General features: G+C 46.3%; 1 protein-coding gene across 1 annotated transcript; it reads left to right on the top strand.

Moving 5' to 3' along the window:
* Positions 1-29: 29 nt before the first annotated feature.
* elapor1 (endosome-lysosome associated apoptosis and autophagy regulator 1) lies at positions 30-18,869 on the top strand. The gene is made up of 22 exons (XM_086113497.1): positions 30-190; positions 4,647-4,767; positions 4,842-5,022; positions 5,209-5,356; positions 5,485-5,565; positions 5,688-5,793; positions 6,932-7,081; positions 8,314-8,402; positions 8,638-8,818; positions 9,027-9,155; positions 9,260-9,350; positions 10,336-10,441; positions 10,531-10,668; positions 10,902-11,177; positions 12,890-13,066; positions 13,168-13,312; positions 14,335-14,428; positions 14,723-14,824; positions 15,830-15,956; positions 16,590-16,768; positions 18,007-18,172; positions 18,259-18,869. The coding sequence occupies exons 1-22, from the start codon at positions 119-121 to the stop codon at positions 18,346-18,348; spliced, it is 2,949 nt and encodes a 982-aa protein (XP_085969623.1). The 5' UTR covers positions 30-118; the 3' UTR covers positions 18,349-18,869.
* The last annotated feature ends 285 nt before the right edge of the window (positions 18,870-19,154 follow it).

Genomic DNA, 19,154 nt, shown 5'->3' with positions numbered 1-19,154 from the left:
GTGTTTGTCGAGAACAGGGCCGCACCTGAGGATGGGGGGCGGGGGAGGTGGCGGCCGCCGCCTTCGTCGTCGTCCTCCACCTGCGCCTCCATCATTCGGACCCTGACAGCAGGCGGCCATGCACCTCCAACGCCTTCTGTTCTGCTTGCTTTTTGCGCACGCCACCGCGGATTTGCCCATGTGCAAAGAGGTAAGAGTTGGCTCGTGTTGGGGCGACTTCGAGTTTTATTTGTTTTTTTTGTTTTTTGCATTCGAGGTTGTGTTGTCCGTGTGTACCTAAACGTCTCATCGTGTTGGTTGGCTGGTTGGTTCGTTAAGTCGTGCGTGAACTCGTAAAAAAACGTCTGAGTTTAAATCTCCATCTATTTTATTATATAGAGCCAAATGACCCGTTTTCTATGCAAACTTTCCATTTCGATATGCGTTTGATTTGTTTCATATGGCATATGATTTGTTTCATATGGCAGTGGCCGGTGGAAAGATAGCTGCGCGTCTGTTAGTGCGCGTGGGAAGTGAACATATGCTTCCACAACCGACTCGCTTATCGCCTACGAGGGTGCTTGTGCAACGTCTTTTGTTGTTGTGTGTGTGTGTGTGGGGGGGGGGGGGGGTACACGCTCATTAGCTGTACACTTACATCAATGTTGGAGAGAGATAAAATACGTATAAATGATAGGAGGAGGATTCAAGTCTTTTGGGCCCAATTCTAATAGAAAATTACAGACTTAATTGTGGTGAAATAAAGGGTGAGTATGTGTGAGTTGATATGAGAATGAGTTAGTTGCAAAAATAAGATGAATGTATTGGAGCCTTCTACCCGAATTTTTGCCTTTTCTGTCAATTAAAAATACTATGAACAGGATGAAAAAAAGAGCAAGATCATTAGTTTCTTTTCTTTTTTCTTTACTTTAAAAAAACGTGAGTTTGACCGACATCACAACAGATGATAAACTGCTTAATGATCAAAAGTGGCCTATTCATGTTTTAACATATTTACACAAAGGCCATGTTGGGTTTGGAATTTGAAAACACGTTCGTAGGCCAGGCCTATAGTGAATTAAATTAAATCAAAGATGCAAAGTTGAAGTTAGAACTAAAATCGCTGAGGTATCCACATTGAGTGGAAAAGACCAATTCCCTAAAAATTGACGTACTGTATATGAGAAGTGGCATGACTGAACTGCATTCAGTGCAATCGGTTGAGCAAATTTTTTCATTCTTTGTAAAATGTCGTCCAAGGTGAAACATGCAAAACAACGCCATTGATGCTATAATTCGGTGAAAAGGTTTTCTTAACCTTGCCCTATGATTGGCTGGCAAGCAGTTCAGGGTGGCCCCCGCTAACTGCCCCGAAAACGGCTGACAAGACAATCGATCCGAAGAATACGGTTTCGTGCGAAAAGATGGACGCAATGTCACCGTAACGGATTGAGAGCATTTGCTTGTCTGACCAACCGGAGAATTTCCTCCGGTATGAACACACACACGCACACGCACACATGCAGATTTTCCAACGTGTGTTTGGGAGATCTTGTTAATGTTCTAATGAAACAAAGGTTGCATTTGTCATTCCGTAATTAGAAAAGCTATGTTTGACTTCAACGCAACACTGGCCGTCACTAAAAGAACACCATCCCTGCAGTGAAGCCTTTCGGTCGCAGCATCATACTATTGGGCTGTTTTTTTCTTGTCACGGTGCAGTCAGTGTTGGCGCAAACCCATCGGGGCTACTAGAAAGTAAAAATGTCAGGAAAGCCTACTAGAACATCTTCACATGATATGAGCTTAATCAGAGGCTGTTGTGCTAACTGCCATTTAACTTGAATTTGCCTGAAATTGGTTAATTCTCAACCGAGCCACATCTTTTTCTATCTTTTCTGTGCACCATATTTGTTTGTACTTAACACAAGCATCAAGTTCAATGTTTTGCCGAAAGCTTTCTGGCTTCATTACCTCACCAAGTATTTTATTTTTTATTTTTAATGACTACACTGAATATTATTATAACAGCATGGTTTTGAACCTTCTTGACAGGATGCTGTTCAAAATCTGCTATGTTTTTTTTGTTTTGTTTTTTTTCCCTGTTTTGCTACTCCTGTAGCTTTTTGTTCCAGTGACCTTTTAAAGCACCTGGCACGCATCCCATCGGATGCATTTTAACATGAGAGCCGATGCGCGAGGCTCCTCTCCTGCCCTCGCAGCCACAGATGCGCTGGCTCATGGAAAACCCATGGTCCGGCCCACCGCTCTTGATGCTGCGTTTCGTTAACCATTAATCCCGCGAGGCTTAGTCGGCCTCATGAGCTTCGGCTCTCGGGATCCCGCCAGTCAGATAACGGTCTGCTCCGGCTCGAAATGACGTTCATGCAGGTGCTGTGTTGGGTTTTTTTTTTTTTTCCAGTCACCTCGTAAGTACTATTAAGGCCCCACGGACAAATAAAAGAGCGAGCTCAGCCTGCCCCTGCCGATGTTGACAAAGGGGTTGGAGCGCTGAAGGAAAGGCGTTAGTTTGCACGCCGCCCTCGACAAGGAAGATTAAAACAGCATTCGGAACGAGCTCCTTCGCAAATATTAGCCTCGTCTCTTATTTGGAAAGGAGGCCGTCCTCATTTCCAAAGTCAAAACCTGTTTCTTACCTCTTGACTTGGACTGTAAAAAAGATTATGCTCACGTTGTCCAGTTTGTGAGCATTAAAGTCGCATTTTATGAAATATAGTTGCTTGAGGAGGTGGCAAAGTTGTCAAAAGGGAGTCCTTTTCCACAAAGCCCCTTCCAATTAAGTCGGGGCGTTGTGTTACGCAATTTAAAAAAATCTAATAATAATACAGAGATTTGCAAAATCATGTTCAACCTTGATTTGAATAGAATTGACCACAAAGACAACATATTTCATCTTACTACTGATCAACATTATTGCCGTCGGCAAATAATCATCCACTTGGAATTGTAGGTGGCAAAAAAGATGGAGGAATGCTCATCAAACACCTGTTGGGAACATCCCACGTGCGAGCAGGCCAACTGGGAACAGGCGGCCGCCGTGATTGGCTCCAAAAAGGAGCTTCCCGCAATTGCATTCATTCATTCACAAGCAAAAGATTGACCAAGGGTCAGCGCCTCTTTGTGAACAACTGCATGAGAAAATAGACCCACAAAATAATCGGTTGAACGTGATTTGGTCATTGTTGTGTTCCGTTTTTACTTACGGTCAACATAATGTCGCAACCTAATTGGAATTGGATTCATAAAGTGCCTTCTCTGCATTCATTGCCATGTTGTCAGTGTAAGCGCAGAGCATCAATAGAGACATGTTTTAAACAATGAAAGCCGCAAAAATTCACAGCTCGGGCTAACGCCCAAAATCCTGATTCACTATTTGTGTTGACTTTTGAATGGAAACCAGTTATGGCACCAAAAAAAAAAAAAAAAAAGTTAAAAATCGTCATCTCACTTTTATCCAGTCTGGAGGAAATCAAGACTTGGATGGCACCGAATTTCTTTGATGTCAATGAAAAGAAGACAGAAGTGATGGCGTTTGGTCCCAGGGGCCTTCGTACATCCCAGCCTGGGGACTTGGGGGCCCCGTGACTCCTTTTCTTAAGACAAACGTCACAGACTTGGGTCTTAAACTGGAGACTTCTTTTAAATTGGACCCGTTGTCTTTCATCTTGGGCAACTGGCTAAAGTCAAGCCTCTCCTTTCTCTGGTGAGCACTTTGAATGTGTCATTCATGCCTTCGTCACATCCCGACCGGATGACTGTCATGCATTTGACTTTGGAGTCAGCCAATCCTCCATGAAGCATCTCCAGTTGGTCCAAAATGCCGCCGCTCGCCGCGGAACAGGGAGCACATCGCTCCTACTCTGTCCTCCCTTTGCTGGCTCCCCTTTTTCGAGTTCTTTTGAAGATCCTTTCATTTCTTTTCCAATCTTCAAATTGGTCCCTGGTCCCGCCTGACCTCTCTGAGCACCTCCACACCTGCTCAGTGCCTCAGGTCTGCCAACCAGACACTTCTGAGATGTTTCGAGGACGAACCTCAGAAGGGATGGAAGTCTTTTCCGTTGCCATTTTGATTCTTTGTCTTTTGACTCGGCATGAGACATGATTTTTCGTTGGACTATTTTTTGTGCTTTCTTCTGTCAATGTTATGAATATCTCGTTGTCTTATCTGTTGTGGTATGAATTCCGTTTGCTCCACCGATATCGCTTTGTCGACAGCGGCGGTTGTTTTTAAGTGCTCGAGAAATTCAGTTGAGTTGACTCGGGAATGCAAAATCATGGAAAACACAAAACTTGTGTCGTGTATTTTCACAGGATCCAAGTCAACAGGGCCTTGGTCGGCCCCGAAGGAGGATTGACTGCCGTTTAACTGATGTTGCTGGCATTTGCTGCCGTCAGTGGAGTAAACTCCAGAGTCTTATTTTTTTTCTTATTTAGCAATGTAATATTTGTTCCCGTCGGACTTCAGATTCAGTGTTCGATTTTCCACGCTCGCTCGACTCCTAATTCGAATCTCCTCCGATTTGTGCGCAACCCCGGTCGTCACGTGTGCATTCAAATTCAGCGCGATAATCACGTTGCCAGCGTGTGCGTCTTCCTGGAACGATATGAATAGCCCACCTGTTTGTCCGTCTCACACCCCCCGGCAGTCAGATTATCACTTCGAGTACACCGAGTGCGACGTGCTGGGCTCTCGCTGGAGGGTGGCCCTTCCCAACAAGCCCCAAACCTGCACCGGCCTCCCAGATCCAGTCAAAGGCACTCAGTGCAGTGAGTGTCCAGCTCTGATGTTCCGTCCGCTGAACAAATACGTCGCGGACGTTCACTTTGGTTTCCTTTGGCAGCTTTCTCCTGCAATGAGGGCGAGTTCCTGGACATGAGGACTCAGCTGTGCCGGAAATGCGCGGCCGGAACTCACTCGCTGGGCTCCGGCGTGGCCTTCAACGAGTGGGACCGCCTGCCCGCGGGCTTCGTCACGCAAGGGGTCAACACCGACGGCTGGGGTGTCCACACCAACTGCTCCAAGTGAGTACGCTGCCTTGGGAATATTCACGCCAAGGTCCAAATACCGTTTATTATGATTATTTTTTGTAATGTTTACTGTGGTTTTCAAAAGTCAACGTTTCCGCAACAGCAAATGCTGTCCGGTATTGGTGAAGAGAGCATCATTCTCGACTGGATACGCCATCTTTGATCTGCTCCTTTCTCCAGCTCCACTTGGACACCGATGGGCGATTACGTGGCCTCAAACACGGACGAGTGCACGGCCACGCTGTCGTATTCCGTGAATTTGAAGAAACCGGGACGCGTGTCCTTCGACTATTCCTATTCCGACAGCAGCATCTACTTTGAGTTCTTTGTAAGTGGACTAGCGTGCGCTCGGTCGCATTCTGTCCGTTTGATGTCAACCTTTGGCAAACGTTTCCATCGTGAGATTCGCCTTCGTTCTTGAAATGGGCTCACGAGTCAGGTTTCTGTCCCCGTCAGGTCCAAAATGATCAATGTCAGTCCACGGACTCCACCGGCCGCTGGATGAAGATCTCTGAGAGTGACTGGAGCCAGCACGAGGTCTGCACTCGTTAAGCAAAGCGTGTCCGGCGGTCGATCGCCGTCTTATCCTAGAAAGGCACCGTATGAATCTCGGCGATTGGCGTCGTCACGGTGTATGATTTTGCCGTCGCTTGCCACAGGTCCAGCTGAACAAAGGCAACAACGTTTTGTTCTGGAGAACCACCACCTACACTCTTCGGGGCCGGGCGGACAAAGCCGTGCTGTTGCGAAACATTGCCGTCTCCGGTACGTCGCTCAAATCGGATGACGATTTCGGCAGCAACTTTTGCGATAAATGGTGGAAGAGTATTTCGTAGTTCACATTGCTGGCATAGATAAAAGGCGCAAAGATGCATTTCTGTGTAGGACAGTGAACCCTCGCCAGAACGCGATTCACCTTTCAGGGCTTTGCTATTTTCACCGATTTTTTTATTTTTCTTTTTTAACAATCCATTGTGTTCTGAATTTTTGTTTGGCTAAGCGTAGTGATGGACAAGCGAAGCTTCATGAAGCACTCGTGATGACTCCTCTAGATGGCACACTTGGTCGAAAGATGCAGTGGAATTTGAACACATTTCCATTGCACTAAACCAAGAGCATCATCCAGAGGAGTCAAAAAGTGCTTCACGAAGCTTCGTTTTCCCATCACTGGCTGAGGGACTGGAGAACAACGTCAACAATCTCTGTACAGCTTGTCAAATTTAGGTTTGCAACAAAAGCAGGTTTCGGTCTTTTGTTTCATTCTACACGACCGGATTATATTGTCCAGTAATGGTAAACCTAATGAAGCTGACTGTAAGTGTCGTTATTCCAAATAATGCCCCATCCTACGTGATGGTAAAGTGACAAAGCTTCCGCATTTATTTCGGTTATTGTGCTCCCTGCTGTTATTTTTGAGGGTTGCATTGAGTGGCAGGAAGTCGATTCGGAGTGACGTCCGTTTGACGAAAGAGCTTCGATTTCTTGTCATGACTCCTAAATTCCCGTTGAGATGGCGAAACGGGACGAGGCCATGACTAATGTGTCTTTTGTTATTGTCGAGATGCATGTCGGTATGTTTGGTGTACATTGTGTCATTGGATATTTTGCTCATAGTTTTTCACCCAAAATATGGTGGTCATTAGCGATGGACGTGTGGCCGATCGAGGCTGTTGAACATTGGTCGAAATCTTTAGGAGCGGTTACACTGCTGATTACTTCTCAGATTTATTTGCCTATCGCGAGTTCTTTTTGGAACGTAAACCCCCCGCGATAAACGAGGGCTCACTGTAAACAGATAATTGTTCAAAAAATGGATCGCGACACGCCTGCCGATCTATCGATGGGCGATGGCTCGTGTTAGGCGCCAAATCTCCACGACGTGCGCTTGCCCCTTTCTCTCCAGGGGTGGCCTACACATCGGAGTGCTTCCACTGCAAGCCGGGCACCCACAGCGCCAATCCGGGATCCGCCCGCTGCGCCCCCTGCCCCCCCAATACCTACTCCAACAAGGGGGCCACCGCTTGTCATCCGTGCGAGCCTGATGAATATGCAAGTACGCTCCAAACACTCAGCTTGCATTTCATAGCAGGGGTTCTCAAAGTGGTGACCCCTTACCGGGGAGATTTTTTCCTAAGGACCACGTGGGCCCCCCAATGCCATGGCAATCGTTTACTTTTTGAACCCTTGAACCGAAACAGTTGTGTCCTGTTTTATAAACTAAGGGCAATGTCGATCATTCAACTTCTTTTGGAAATTGCCAGTGGAGGCGGGTGCCATAGAAAATCTCGCGTAAGGCGCCGCAGTGGCTCGTTTCGGGTCTGAGCTGATGATTATTCAAATAATCGATTCAGCTGTCAATTGTTGTGTTGATTAATCAATGAGTCGGGTAAAAAAAAAAATCCTTTCCAGCAATTAAAAAAAAACAAAAAACAGGACTTTAATTCAGGACATTCAATTACTGGTCTGTAACTTGTCAGAAAAACGGCAAAAAATGTTGATCATTGTTTTCCAATGATCGAACATTATTTTGATCGAACAAAAAGATAATCTGTCTCCTTTCATGGAGGACGGCCGAAACACATCCATTTTCTAATCCACTTATCTCAACGAGGGTTGCGGGCGTGAACCCTGAACCGGGTTGTCAGCCCCTCGCAGGGCACACTGAGACAAACAGCCATCCACGTTCACACTTGGGGACAATTTGGAGTGTTCAATCAGCCTGCCATGCATGTTTTTGGAATGTGGGAGGAAACCAGAGTACCCGCGCCGGAATCGAACCCCGCACCCCCGCAATGTGTGGCCGACGTGCTGACCAGTCAACCACCGTGCCCCCCTTGAGACGACAGAAATCTGAAAAGATTTATTGATGACAGGCCGAACCTGCCAATTTCTAGCTAAAGAAGCTCTCCAAACGATTAATCAGTTATCAAACTAATGATCGATTAATTTGGTCATCCATTATTTGCCGATTAATTGTTGTTCCCCTCGTTTGTTGTCGCACCGGTCCCCATATGTCGGTATGCACAAAAAAAAAGAAAATGCCACAGAATTGTTGATGAATCCTTTTTTTTCTGATGACCAAGTGACAGTTGACGGAGCCTCACAACCCCGGTTTGAGAACCTGCGCCGCTTTATGAGTGTTGAGCCCACAATCACAATATGACTGGTGCCGCATTTTGCATGTGAATAAAACAATGCCTCGTCATTCGGAAACATGATTCTAAATGGCGTTAGCTGTGTGGCTCACGTCGACTTGAGCCATTGTTCCCTTTGGCGTTTTTGCAGAGGCTTCATCGGGAAGCTGCAAAGTGAGACCGGCGTGCACAAGCACGGACTACTTCTACACGCACACGCCCTGTGACGCTCACGGAAAGGTACACTCGTCATTTACAAACTTAGCTCAGCAGCCCACTGAGGCCCACTTACGGAGAAAGATCTGAGGTTCTGGATTGGAATAGTACACATCTCCAACCGGTCGGGATAGACTCCGGCTCGATCTACCTAACGTGACCAAATGCCACAAGTTATGCCAAGAAGCATCGTTGCACATTCGTTTTCTTTCGGCTGAACTATTTGATGAGTCGTTTGCATGTATGTCGTGTGCCTCAGACGCAGCTGATGTACAAATGGATAGAGCCAAAAATCTGCAGCGAGACCGCCAAGGGGTCTGTGAAGCTGCCCGCGTCAGGAGAGAAGCAAACGTGTCCACCGTGCAACCCGGGGTTTTTTGTGAGCAACACCTCGGCCACCTGCCAAGCTTGCGCTGACAATTTCTACTCAAATGGAACAGGTGGGACACTCCTCTCCTTCCTCATGAGATGAATGGGTGGAGAGACACACAGAGCTAGCTTGCAAGCTGACTAGCAAGACAGAAGGACAGATGAACTGGAGGCGCTAGCTAGCTAGCTAGCTAGTTGGATCGATAAAGAGAGCTCGATCCATCGATAGCTAGATCCATACTGTACTGGCTTAAAGTGATCTTAACATTTGATTGACAGTCTGTGAAAAGTGCCCCGTCGGGACAGAAGCGGTGGTTGGGTTGGAGTACAAATGGTGGAACACGCTGCCAAGCAACATGAAGAGTTCTGTCCTACGGACAGATTTGGATGACTCTGTGCACCGCACTGGTGAGTGAACATATCAAATCATATGGGGGAGGCGGGGGTAAGAGACTAGGGCTATAGGTGATATCTCAGATTTTTGTTGTTGTTGTTCTTTGCCATCATGACAGCGTGGGAGGTGGCCGGAGAATATGTGTACACGACTCCCAGCGACCGAGACTCGGACTACCTCATGCTCACACTCACTGTCCCGGGATACAGGTGAACTTCCGCTGGGTGGCATCGTTTTGTTTATGTTCCTCTGGACGGCTTGTACCATATTTTTCGGATTATACGTCGCTCCCGATTCTAAGTTGCACCTGCCAAAAAATGTATAATTCAGAAGAAAAAAACATATATACAGTATATACTGTGTACATATATATATATATATATATATATACATATATATACAGTATATGGCGTTCATAAGGCGGGGATTCAGAAACTGAGTGGGACAAATAAAGGATATGTTATGGAGTATAAGTCGCGTTTTGGCTGCCGCTGCTCAACCCGTATTGTTTTGTGTTTTTTGTTATTGTAAAGTGTCCTTGGGTGTCTTGAAAGGCGCTTATAAATAAAATCTCTTATTATTATTATTATTATTATTTTTGGAGGAAATGTATTTGATAAAATCCAACACCAAAAACATACATCATCTCAAAAGGCAATTTAAAATATAACTAAAATAGAGAACGACAGGCTGAATAGGTGTACCGTATACTAACGTTACATGACTGACATGCCTGGTCATGTCAGTAGCGACGTAACATATTAAGAGTTATTCGGATAACTCTAGCATAAAGAACATGCTAACAAGTCTACCAAACTATCAGTTTCACTCCAAATCACTAAATCCAATGAAATCTTCATTCTCTGTGTCCCTTTTAAACAACTCCCCCAACTCGGGAAGTAGACATGTGCCTCTTCCTCTTCTACGTGGCTTAAGTCAGACTCATCGTCGATTTATCAACACATGCCGAGAGCGCCCTCTTGTGGTTTAATGTGAAAATAACATGTGAAATGACATAATCGTGTGTTAATAATTTCACACATACAGTAAATCGCTCCAGAGTATAATTCGCACCTCCGGCCAAACTATGAAAAAAACTGCGACTTATAGTCCGGAAAATACGGTATCTGGGGAAAGTCAAATCCTTGTGTGTTTGACCTACTTGACCACTAAATGTGATTCTGATCTTTGCAGGCTGCCAAAGTCTTTGGCCAAAGACGGCAAGTCGAGTGAACTGTCTCGCATCAGCTTCGTCTTTGAGACCTCGTGTTCGGCAGACTGCGTCTTCTTATTCATGGCGGTATGATGTCACAAACAGATGGTTTAAAAAAAAAAACAAAAAAAAAAACGATGGCCGTTTTACGCAGGGACTTTTGGCTTTCTTGACAGGGTTTCAATCGGTGGAACAACAAGGCAGTGGAGCAGTGGAAGGGCACCCACGGGAAGCAGTCCTACTCGTACCTCATTCAGAGCAATGCCACCGTCAGCTTCACCTGGACTTTCCAGCGAACAGACAACTCCACAGCGGTCAGGATTTGATGAATCACGTTCTTGACCTCATAAGGCAGGGATTCAGAAACGGAGTCAAATGCAGTTGGGGTGATCGAGGAATATGTGATGCTGGTTGCTAAGTGACAGAAAAGGAAGTAGCCGGATGCATTTTCGCACTGGTTTGGATGTCAACTTTCGGTAACTTGGATTTGTCCTTGTTACAACAGAAATTGAATTGAATTGAATGGAACTGTCGTCCCCCCCCTCAGGAGAAGCGGTACAGCACCGATGCGGCGAAGATATTCTCCATTCACATCAGCAATGTTCTTGGGGGCGTGGCCTCCAAATGTCGACAGTGCGCCGTCACATCTCGCCCCGGCGACAACTCGGCCTGCGTGCCCTGCCCGCCGGGCCGTCGCTTGGTCAGCGAGAAGGGAGCCGAGGGAACGTGCCGGCGCTGCCCGCCAAACTCCATCGTCGCCGCCGAGTGGCCGAGCGGCGAGCCGGCCTGCCTTGCGTGCGGCGTAAACACCAAGAACAACCAGGTTCGGGTTTTGCTTATCCCCCGTTGTGAACATGACAGCGCTTCCGCCAAGTGGTGCGACTTATTTTCAAAACTTGATGAACTGTACGGACAAGGAATTGCACCCACGCAACATCCATCCGTGCCATTTCTGTCGTGGTGAGGAGAATAGAAAACGGAATTGAGCTGGAACAGAGTGGCGGGACACGCTCGATTCTCCACTGGCCAATCGCAGCGCACAGAGAGACAAACGACATACTTTTCGGCAGTCTGGACAGGACAGAAACGATGGGCTGGTCGTCGGCAGGGTTTTGGCTTTTTCATTCGAGTTACTTTTGATTTTTTTTCAAATTCAGTTCATGTTAATTTGTTTTTTTTTTTGGGGCGGGGGTTGTTTTTTAGTAGTTTTTATTTTTGTGGAAATGCGTGGTTTGTTAACTCATTCACTCCCAAAGACGTTTTTAAACGTCTTTTCAGACTTGGTCTAGAATGGGCTGGTACTGAATGAGTTAATTGACTTTTTATGATTTTTAGAGTCAGTTTTAGTTCAGAGGGGGAGCATTAGTCAAGTGCAAGAAAAAAAAAAGCTCACCAAGTATTTTTTTTAATCGTACCATTTGCAAACAACGATTTGACTTTCCTTCTTCTGTACTGTCGAATAGCAACAGCCAACTGAATCCACGTCAAATAAATACTAAACGCTCCTGGATGGATACAATTGGCAAAGAGAAAAACAAATGACTTTTTCGCCATCATTAAAGATAGTTTAAATTTATTTTATAGTTGCAGTTATTTTTTTTTTTAAGTACGCTCATTTTTATTTTGTTCATGAATATATACAGGTACAGGTATATATTTTTTCATTTTAATTGTTCTGTTGGTTTTCCTGAGCTGCAGTCACCTTGGTGGCCATCCATCCATCCATCCATCCATCCATTTTCAACAGCGCTTATCCTGAAGAGGGTCGAGGGAAGTTGTCCCAGCTGACTTTGGGCGGAAGGCAGACTACACCCTGAACTGGCCGCCAGCCAGTCGCAGGTCACATCGAGAGACGCACGATCATTCACATCCACAACGTCACTGAGTGGCAACCGATCCCACGCTGCCCGCACGCAAGTCAGACCAGTTGACCGCGACGCCGTCAGCGACTCACGCCAGACAATATCAATGCACCAAACAATGACCGGTCGCTATCTAATGTGAAGGAGCATGTACCTGTATGTAAACGGTAGACTGGTCGCCACTCAATGTCAGGGCACCAATAAACAAGCAACGGATTGGTCACCAGTCGGTGTTCGGGCACAGGTTGACAAGCAAGCATTCCGCACTCCCACGTCCGCACAGGACAGATGTCGATTATCTATGCCCTGACATTGACTGGCGACCAGTCCAGGGCGTATCGTGTCGTTTCGCCAAAATTAGCTGGGTCAGACTCCAGCTCACTTCCGACCCAAATGCACATTAGAAAATGGATGGGTGGCTTTTGCTTGAACTCTTCGCTTGAAATTTTGGTGCCGGCCCGGATTGGGTCATCTGGCCCACTGGGCAATTTCTTGCTCGAATGGGCTGCGGCCAGCCCACACATTCATTTCCTCTCGCCCTTTTAAACTAGACAAAGAAAACAAAAAGCGCCTCGACAACATTTGACCCGATTGTGATCCTGTCAACACATAAAATTGTAATTTTGGATGAAATACAGTGCGATCTATTCTTTGATCTTGCGTTCTTCCCCAGGCATACACGGCCTGCCTCAGCGATTGCACGGCCAAAGTGCAGACGACTTCCGGCGCGTTCCTGCACTACGACTTCTCCCCTCTGTCGAACGTCACCTCCTTCCAAAGCGGGCCGCGCTTCACCAGCAAAGGCCTGCGCTACTACCATCACTTTAGTGTGGCTCTGTGCGGCAAAGAGGTGAGGCGCCGCAAACGTGCGCTTCCCCGGTGTCCCCTCGGTGCCCCCTTTGGCCGTTCCGTATCCGTCCCGCTTCACGCGCCGTCTTCTGGGCTTCGCAGGGTCCGGCGACCTGCGCGGACAACGTGACGGAGCACGGCCAAGCGGTCCGAGCTCAGGTGTGCCAGTCCCTGGTGGTTCCCTCGGACATCAGGAATGACAACGTGGTGGCGTCGCAGCCCATCGTGATTGGCGACACTCTCGTTGGTATGCGCTCACGTGCTTTTGAGTGAAGTCGGGGGGGGAGACACACCGTCTTCACCTCACTTTCCAAAAATGCAGTGTGGAGATGCTGCCGTGTATTTCGCCGCTTGAAAGCTTGAAATAAGTACCGATTGCCACTTTCATTTGAGACTTTTCATGACATTTTGGACTCGCATTTATACACTCAACCGAACAACGCAGCAAAAAAAACATGAACGATTGTCGTGCCCTCTACAAATGCAATTCTAAATATGAAACCTAAAAAAAAAGTAGTGTTCTTCTGTACATTCACACTTTGCTGATTTTGTTCTTCTAAACGATTCTTTGTCTGATTTGAACGCATTCACTCCCAAAGACGTATTTAGATGTCTTTTCAGACCCTTTTCAAGTACAGTCAATATAAAATGAGGAGCTGGGATTAAATGTGTGGCGTCGGAAAAGACATCTAAATACGTCTTTGGGAGTGAATGAGTTAGAAGCACCGCATTGTGTAATCGTAGTGCAAAAAAAAAAAACCCGGTTGAAGTGAGTTGAGGAGCTTCACATTGAAATTAGTCATGAAATTCATGACTAAATGAAAATCTATGAGTTATAGATGCCCCCCCCCCCACAAGCACAATAAGATAAGATAAGATATCCTTTATTTGTTCCCCAGTGTGGGACAAATAAAGGATATCTTATCTTATCTTATTGTGCTTGTGGGGGGGCATCTATAACTCATAGATTTTCATTTAGTCATGAATTTCATATTGTTTCCAACTCATCCTACGAAACCCCCCTTTGAAAATAAATGGCCCCCAGATGACTTGAAATCTGGAAGAAAAAAAAACCAACAACACATCTGAACTCCACGTGTGGCAGAGAAGAAAGATCCACACGTGGCAAAGACTCTCCTTAGTTTATGCTTACAGCCCGGGCTCAACTGAGCCCCTCCCTGCCGTACAGCGTTCGTGTCTGTGTTTTTATTCACCCCATTTCATTTTCAAGCCGGGAATTCTCCTTCTCACGCTTGCTCTTTGTTGAAGGCGTCAGTACGGACACGGCCCTGGCGAACATCTCCTCTCCGTCGTGGCTCTTCCCCCCCACGTCTGGCCTACCGGATGTTATCTTCTATTACAAGTAGGTTCTAGGCCCTTGAACACTGCGCATTGAAGTCATGTTGGTAAGCCCCGCTATACTGTTTACAAAAGTGCGAGGGTGTGTCCCCGCTTTTGTGAGGGAACGGACACGCACTTGAAATCCTCCTGTGATTGATGGTGAAGCGTCCCCGGCCGGTACCCTTGAAATATGCCATATATCAAATCATTCATGTTCTTTGCCGTGGCTACTGTAATGCCTCTGATCCACTGTGCTGCTATGTTTGTTCGGGATGAAAATCAAAAAAATCCGAAGTGACTTTGTCGTCTTTCTCAGGTCCACTGAGACAACGCAAGCTTGTAAAGGAGGCCGCTCAGCCACCATCAGGCTGAGATGCGAGCCGGCCATGAGCGCCGTTGACCGCATCACGCTGCCCAGGTATCACTTCAAGTGGTCAAACCTCCGCTCGTTCAAGCAGAGTTTGGTGCTTTTTTTAATGTAGAATTGGGTGATTCATCCAGTTCATTCATTTAGCTTTATTGCTCAGGAGAAAAATAACTTTTTAAAGCAATGTGGGGTTTTTTTTGGACTTACATAATTCAATGCCTGTCTCTACGGAAGAGGATTAGGGCCAATGAAGAAAGAAAAAATAAGGTTGGCAAGATTCTCACTTTAATCTCAGAATTCTGACTTTAAAGTCAGAATTCTGAGAATAAAGTCAGAATTCTCACTTTAAAGTCAGAATTCTGAGATTAAAGTGAGAATCTTGCCAACCTTATTTTTTCTTTCTTCATTGGCCCTAATCCTCTTCCGTAGTTTTGGGATCATAGTTTACGGTTTAAATATTTTCAGGCGGCGTCAGTTAGTCTCGACAGGGTTTGGCCCCTCTCGCCTGCCGAGAGCAGCTGTGTTTCTTTACTGCATTTCAAATACTATATGTGGAAAAATTGATACAGCCGTTTTTATCTGCAGCTCAAAGAAAAAAAAATCTCATATGCTGCTTTATCGCTCAAAAGACGTTTTGTATTGCAGTTTCTAGGTGTATTTTTATTCTACTCGTGTGTTGTTGTTTTAACAATCTGCTGTGTGCTGCTGTCGCGCTGAAATTTCTCTTCTGAAGAAGTATAAAAGGATGGTCTTATCTCAGTTGATGTTATCATGTCTCAATGGTGGGGGGTAAAAAAACTACAAATAAAGCAAATTCCTGAAAGGAAAAAAAACCTCAAAGCACAACCCGTTTGGAATACTGTAATGTTCTTGTCATTTGCTTTTCCACGAAGCAAATGGGGGGAGGGGGAGGGGGAGCGGGGGTCTCAGTAAAATTTGGAAATCAGATGGTAAAAGGATGGGAGACTTTGATTTCAAGGCTATGTAGCTTCGCCCGATTTTGACCAAATACCATCAACCTCCAACAAATCTCCCTGTTTGGTTTGTCCTCGACAGTAACTGTTCGGAGGGGACGTGTGATGGCTGCTCTTTCCACTTCCTTTGGCAGAGTCGGCATGCGTGTCCGCTGTGCACCAAACATAATTACAGAGAGATTGTCAGCGCTTGCGAACGAGGAATACAGGTAGGACAAAGGCCCGCTTGTTCATTTCTCAGGAATACAAACTGGGCCGTGAAATTTGAGATCGAAAAGCCCCTCGGTGTCCGACCGATGGCCCAGATGTTTTTACAAACGCGTCACGCCGACATTTCACGATCAATTGCATTTTGGGGCAAGTAAGTCTCAACAGGCGAATTAAGCCCAACTTTCAAATACAAAACAAAACGGGTAGAGGCACATTTCAAGAATTTGGAAAATAAAAGTGATTTAAACGGGAAATCAACTGAAATGTTTTCTCTGCAATAAAGTGCAGTCGTGGAATATGAATGAAGCAGCAAGATCCCCCGTTTTTATCCGTCTCAAAGGGGCGGCCATTTTGCCACTTGCCGTCGACTGAAAATGGCCTCGTGCTCGCTCACTCGGGTTTAGGGGACGGCCAATCACGCCTCGCCTTTTTTTTCTGAGTTTGGTCAAGTGATGTTTGCTAGCCGAGCAGTCAAATTGAAATCTCTCAATTTTATGGGAACAAGCCTTTGCAACCGAAAATGGATGGAGGCGATGCTAATGTGAGCTTCAGATACAAATAGTTGACTAAATAAGTGTGTGGGTGTATTGCGCGCATGTTTTGCGTGTTCTTTTGGTGCTGTGGTCTTTTAGAGGACGACGTACGTCTGGCAGCAGCCGTTGCGGTGTGCCGGAGGAGAGGCTCTCCCAGCACAGACCGTCAGCGCTTGCGTGAGTCTGGATTTTTGGCTCAAGTTTGGTGTTTCCACGGGAACGGTGGCCGCCGCTCTGCTCGTCACCCTCATCTGTTACTTCTGGAAGAAGACACGCAAGTGAGACAACTTGTTTTGACTTTGATATGGTATTGGTGGAGACTCTCAGGAGTACCTTAATAGCATTTTTTTCACCTGTCGGGGTCCGCACAGCAAATGAAGCTCCTGGCGGCCAAATTTGACCCTGATTCCGACAAATGCTAGTCTTCTATAGCAGGGGTCCCCCAACCAACAGTCCGTGGACCTGTACTGGGCCATGACCCATTCGGTACTGGCCCGCGCAGAGACCGACCTGCGAGCCGTGAGCAAATTGACCCCATCAGATGTAGCGGAAATGTGTACAAATGAAATTTGAAATCAAGAGAATCGGTGTATAAATGAAAGAAGCAGTAAACAGAAAGTAAGAGGAACAACTTGACCAAACATCCAGCTCGCTAAATGCACAGCTTAATGGGGCAGCCGTGACTTTCGAAGATGAAGCGATTTGGACAAGAGAAGTTCCTCCCTTAGCCCAAAGCAGCGTGGAAAAGGACGCCGTCGTGCGTGCTGATGTCGTCAAAAACAAGGCGATACGAGAAACCCGTTGAATCATTTGAACAAGGAGCACCCCAGGGATCAAGTGGAAAGAATGCCAGCAGAGTTTCCACAGCCTGCCCACGCAGACGTGAGCGGTTTCGTCGCTAAAAGCTAACCGGTAGCCACCGGAGGAAAGCGGCATCCGGTCGTGTCATCTTCTGATCGGTTACATTTGTAAGTAACAATGATGCTAACGCCGAATGCAGGATCTGTTAATAAAACGTCCAACGACTTCAGAATCATCTTTATTGTCAGGAGCGGGGCTTGATGGCGGCGCGGGCACCCGCAGCGGCTCCTCTTGTTGTCTGTCTAAGAGGGAGGAAATTTCATCTGTGCTGTATGTTAGCACATCTGACAATAAAGTTGTACTTGATACTTTATACATGAAAACTGGCCATTTAAACGCAATGGGGGGGGGGGGGGAATGGTTGGGGGAGCGCCGCTCTCGAGCCCTGACTTCAATCTCAGCGACTGCTTTGAAGCTTCAAAATGGTCAGGTACTGTTGACCGACTGTTCGCCTGCTCAAATGTCAACCATGCGATGAAGACGACCAACTAATAGCAAAGTCGAATATATATGGCCATTCAGGGATGAAACGCCGTTTGAGAAAAAGTTGGACGTGTGCATTTCAAAGTCATTCTGTACATTTTAAACTTCCTCCGGAGTTTCTCAAGCGGTGTCAAGGTGTGATTTGTGCTCCTTCGTCTTCTTCCCCTTCCAGATTGGAGTACAAGTACTCCAAGCTGATGATGAGCTCCGGGGGCAAAGAGTGCGAGCTGCCCGCCGCTGACAGCTGCGCCATCATGGAGGGAGAGGACGCCGAGGACGACCTCATCCATCTCACTCACAAATCCTTCTTGACCAAAATGAAAGCGTACTCGCGCGAGGTCAGTCAGTCAACCCCCCGACATGTAGACACTCACATGCCGGGTGGGTGACGCCTTGCTTCAATCGTCTCTTCTGATTCGTTTAGAGGACATCCGACGGATTCGATTCGGTGCCCCTGAAGTCGTCATCGAGCCGCCTCCTGCACAAAGAGGAGGGCGATTCCGATGAGGCGTGAATGCAAAGGGTTGACGGAAGCACTTTTGGTGAATGCTTTTCTTTCTGTCCATGGAGGAAGCGGCGTGTACTGTTGCGTCTTCAGGCTACAGGAAGCATCCGAGTTCATGCGAGACTGAAGCCTTCCAAAAGATGTGTGGCCATCAAAATGTGAGCACCTGGAATGAAGCCTTGTTTGTCTCGATGGCTGCGACGCTGGACAGTTACCCTTCTGTATGAAATGGAACAATATGAAAGGAATAATTAATACAATTGATAGAACACTGAATTTTGTACAATAATAATATAATTCCCATTACAGTTGGATTGGGAGTTGTGTAAGTTTGCTTTTTTTTGTTTGTTTGTCTCTTTGTCCTTTCTAATTGGCTAACCTGTTTTGCATTTGGCAACCTACATGTATGTAATGATGTATGATTTGACAATATGTCAAATGGATCAGCTTTAGCTTCGAGGGCAAATGTTGCTCCTGATATTTTGCGTTTGAAACCTTGTGCCTTCTACTTTCCCAATAAAATCTCATCAAAATGATGGTATCTATTTTGTTGCGTACTGCAGATGAGTCATTCTCGAATTCAAAGACATTTTCAGCACCCGTGACATTTCCAATAACTCAACACAAACTACATCCGCCCTTGAAGCCAATGGCCAACTTTTACAATGCATTTTAGTGTAGTGGTGTGTGTGTGTTTTGTTGCGTTGGGATGGGATCGATTGCATTCCCATGAATGTAAATGACAAAGATTTAAGTGAGATCGATGATTTGAATTTCAAGCACAGTCATGGAACTAATTAGAGTCGTAAATCCAC

This window comes from Hippocampus guttulatus, chromosome 1 (assembly GCF_054856545.1).
Source record: "Hippocampus guttulatus isolate MCC_2025c chromosome 1, RoL_Hgut_1.0, whole genome shotgun sequence".
Classification (NCBI taxonomy): Eukaryota; Metazoa; Chordata; class Actinopteri; order Syngnathiformes; family Syngnathidae; genus Hippocampus; species Hippocampus guttulatus.
The sequence above is the reverse complement of the archived record's forward strand: the minus strand, read 5'-3'. Positions and strand labels throughout refer to the sequence as shown.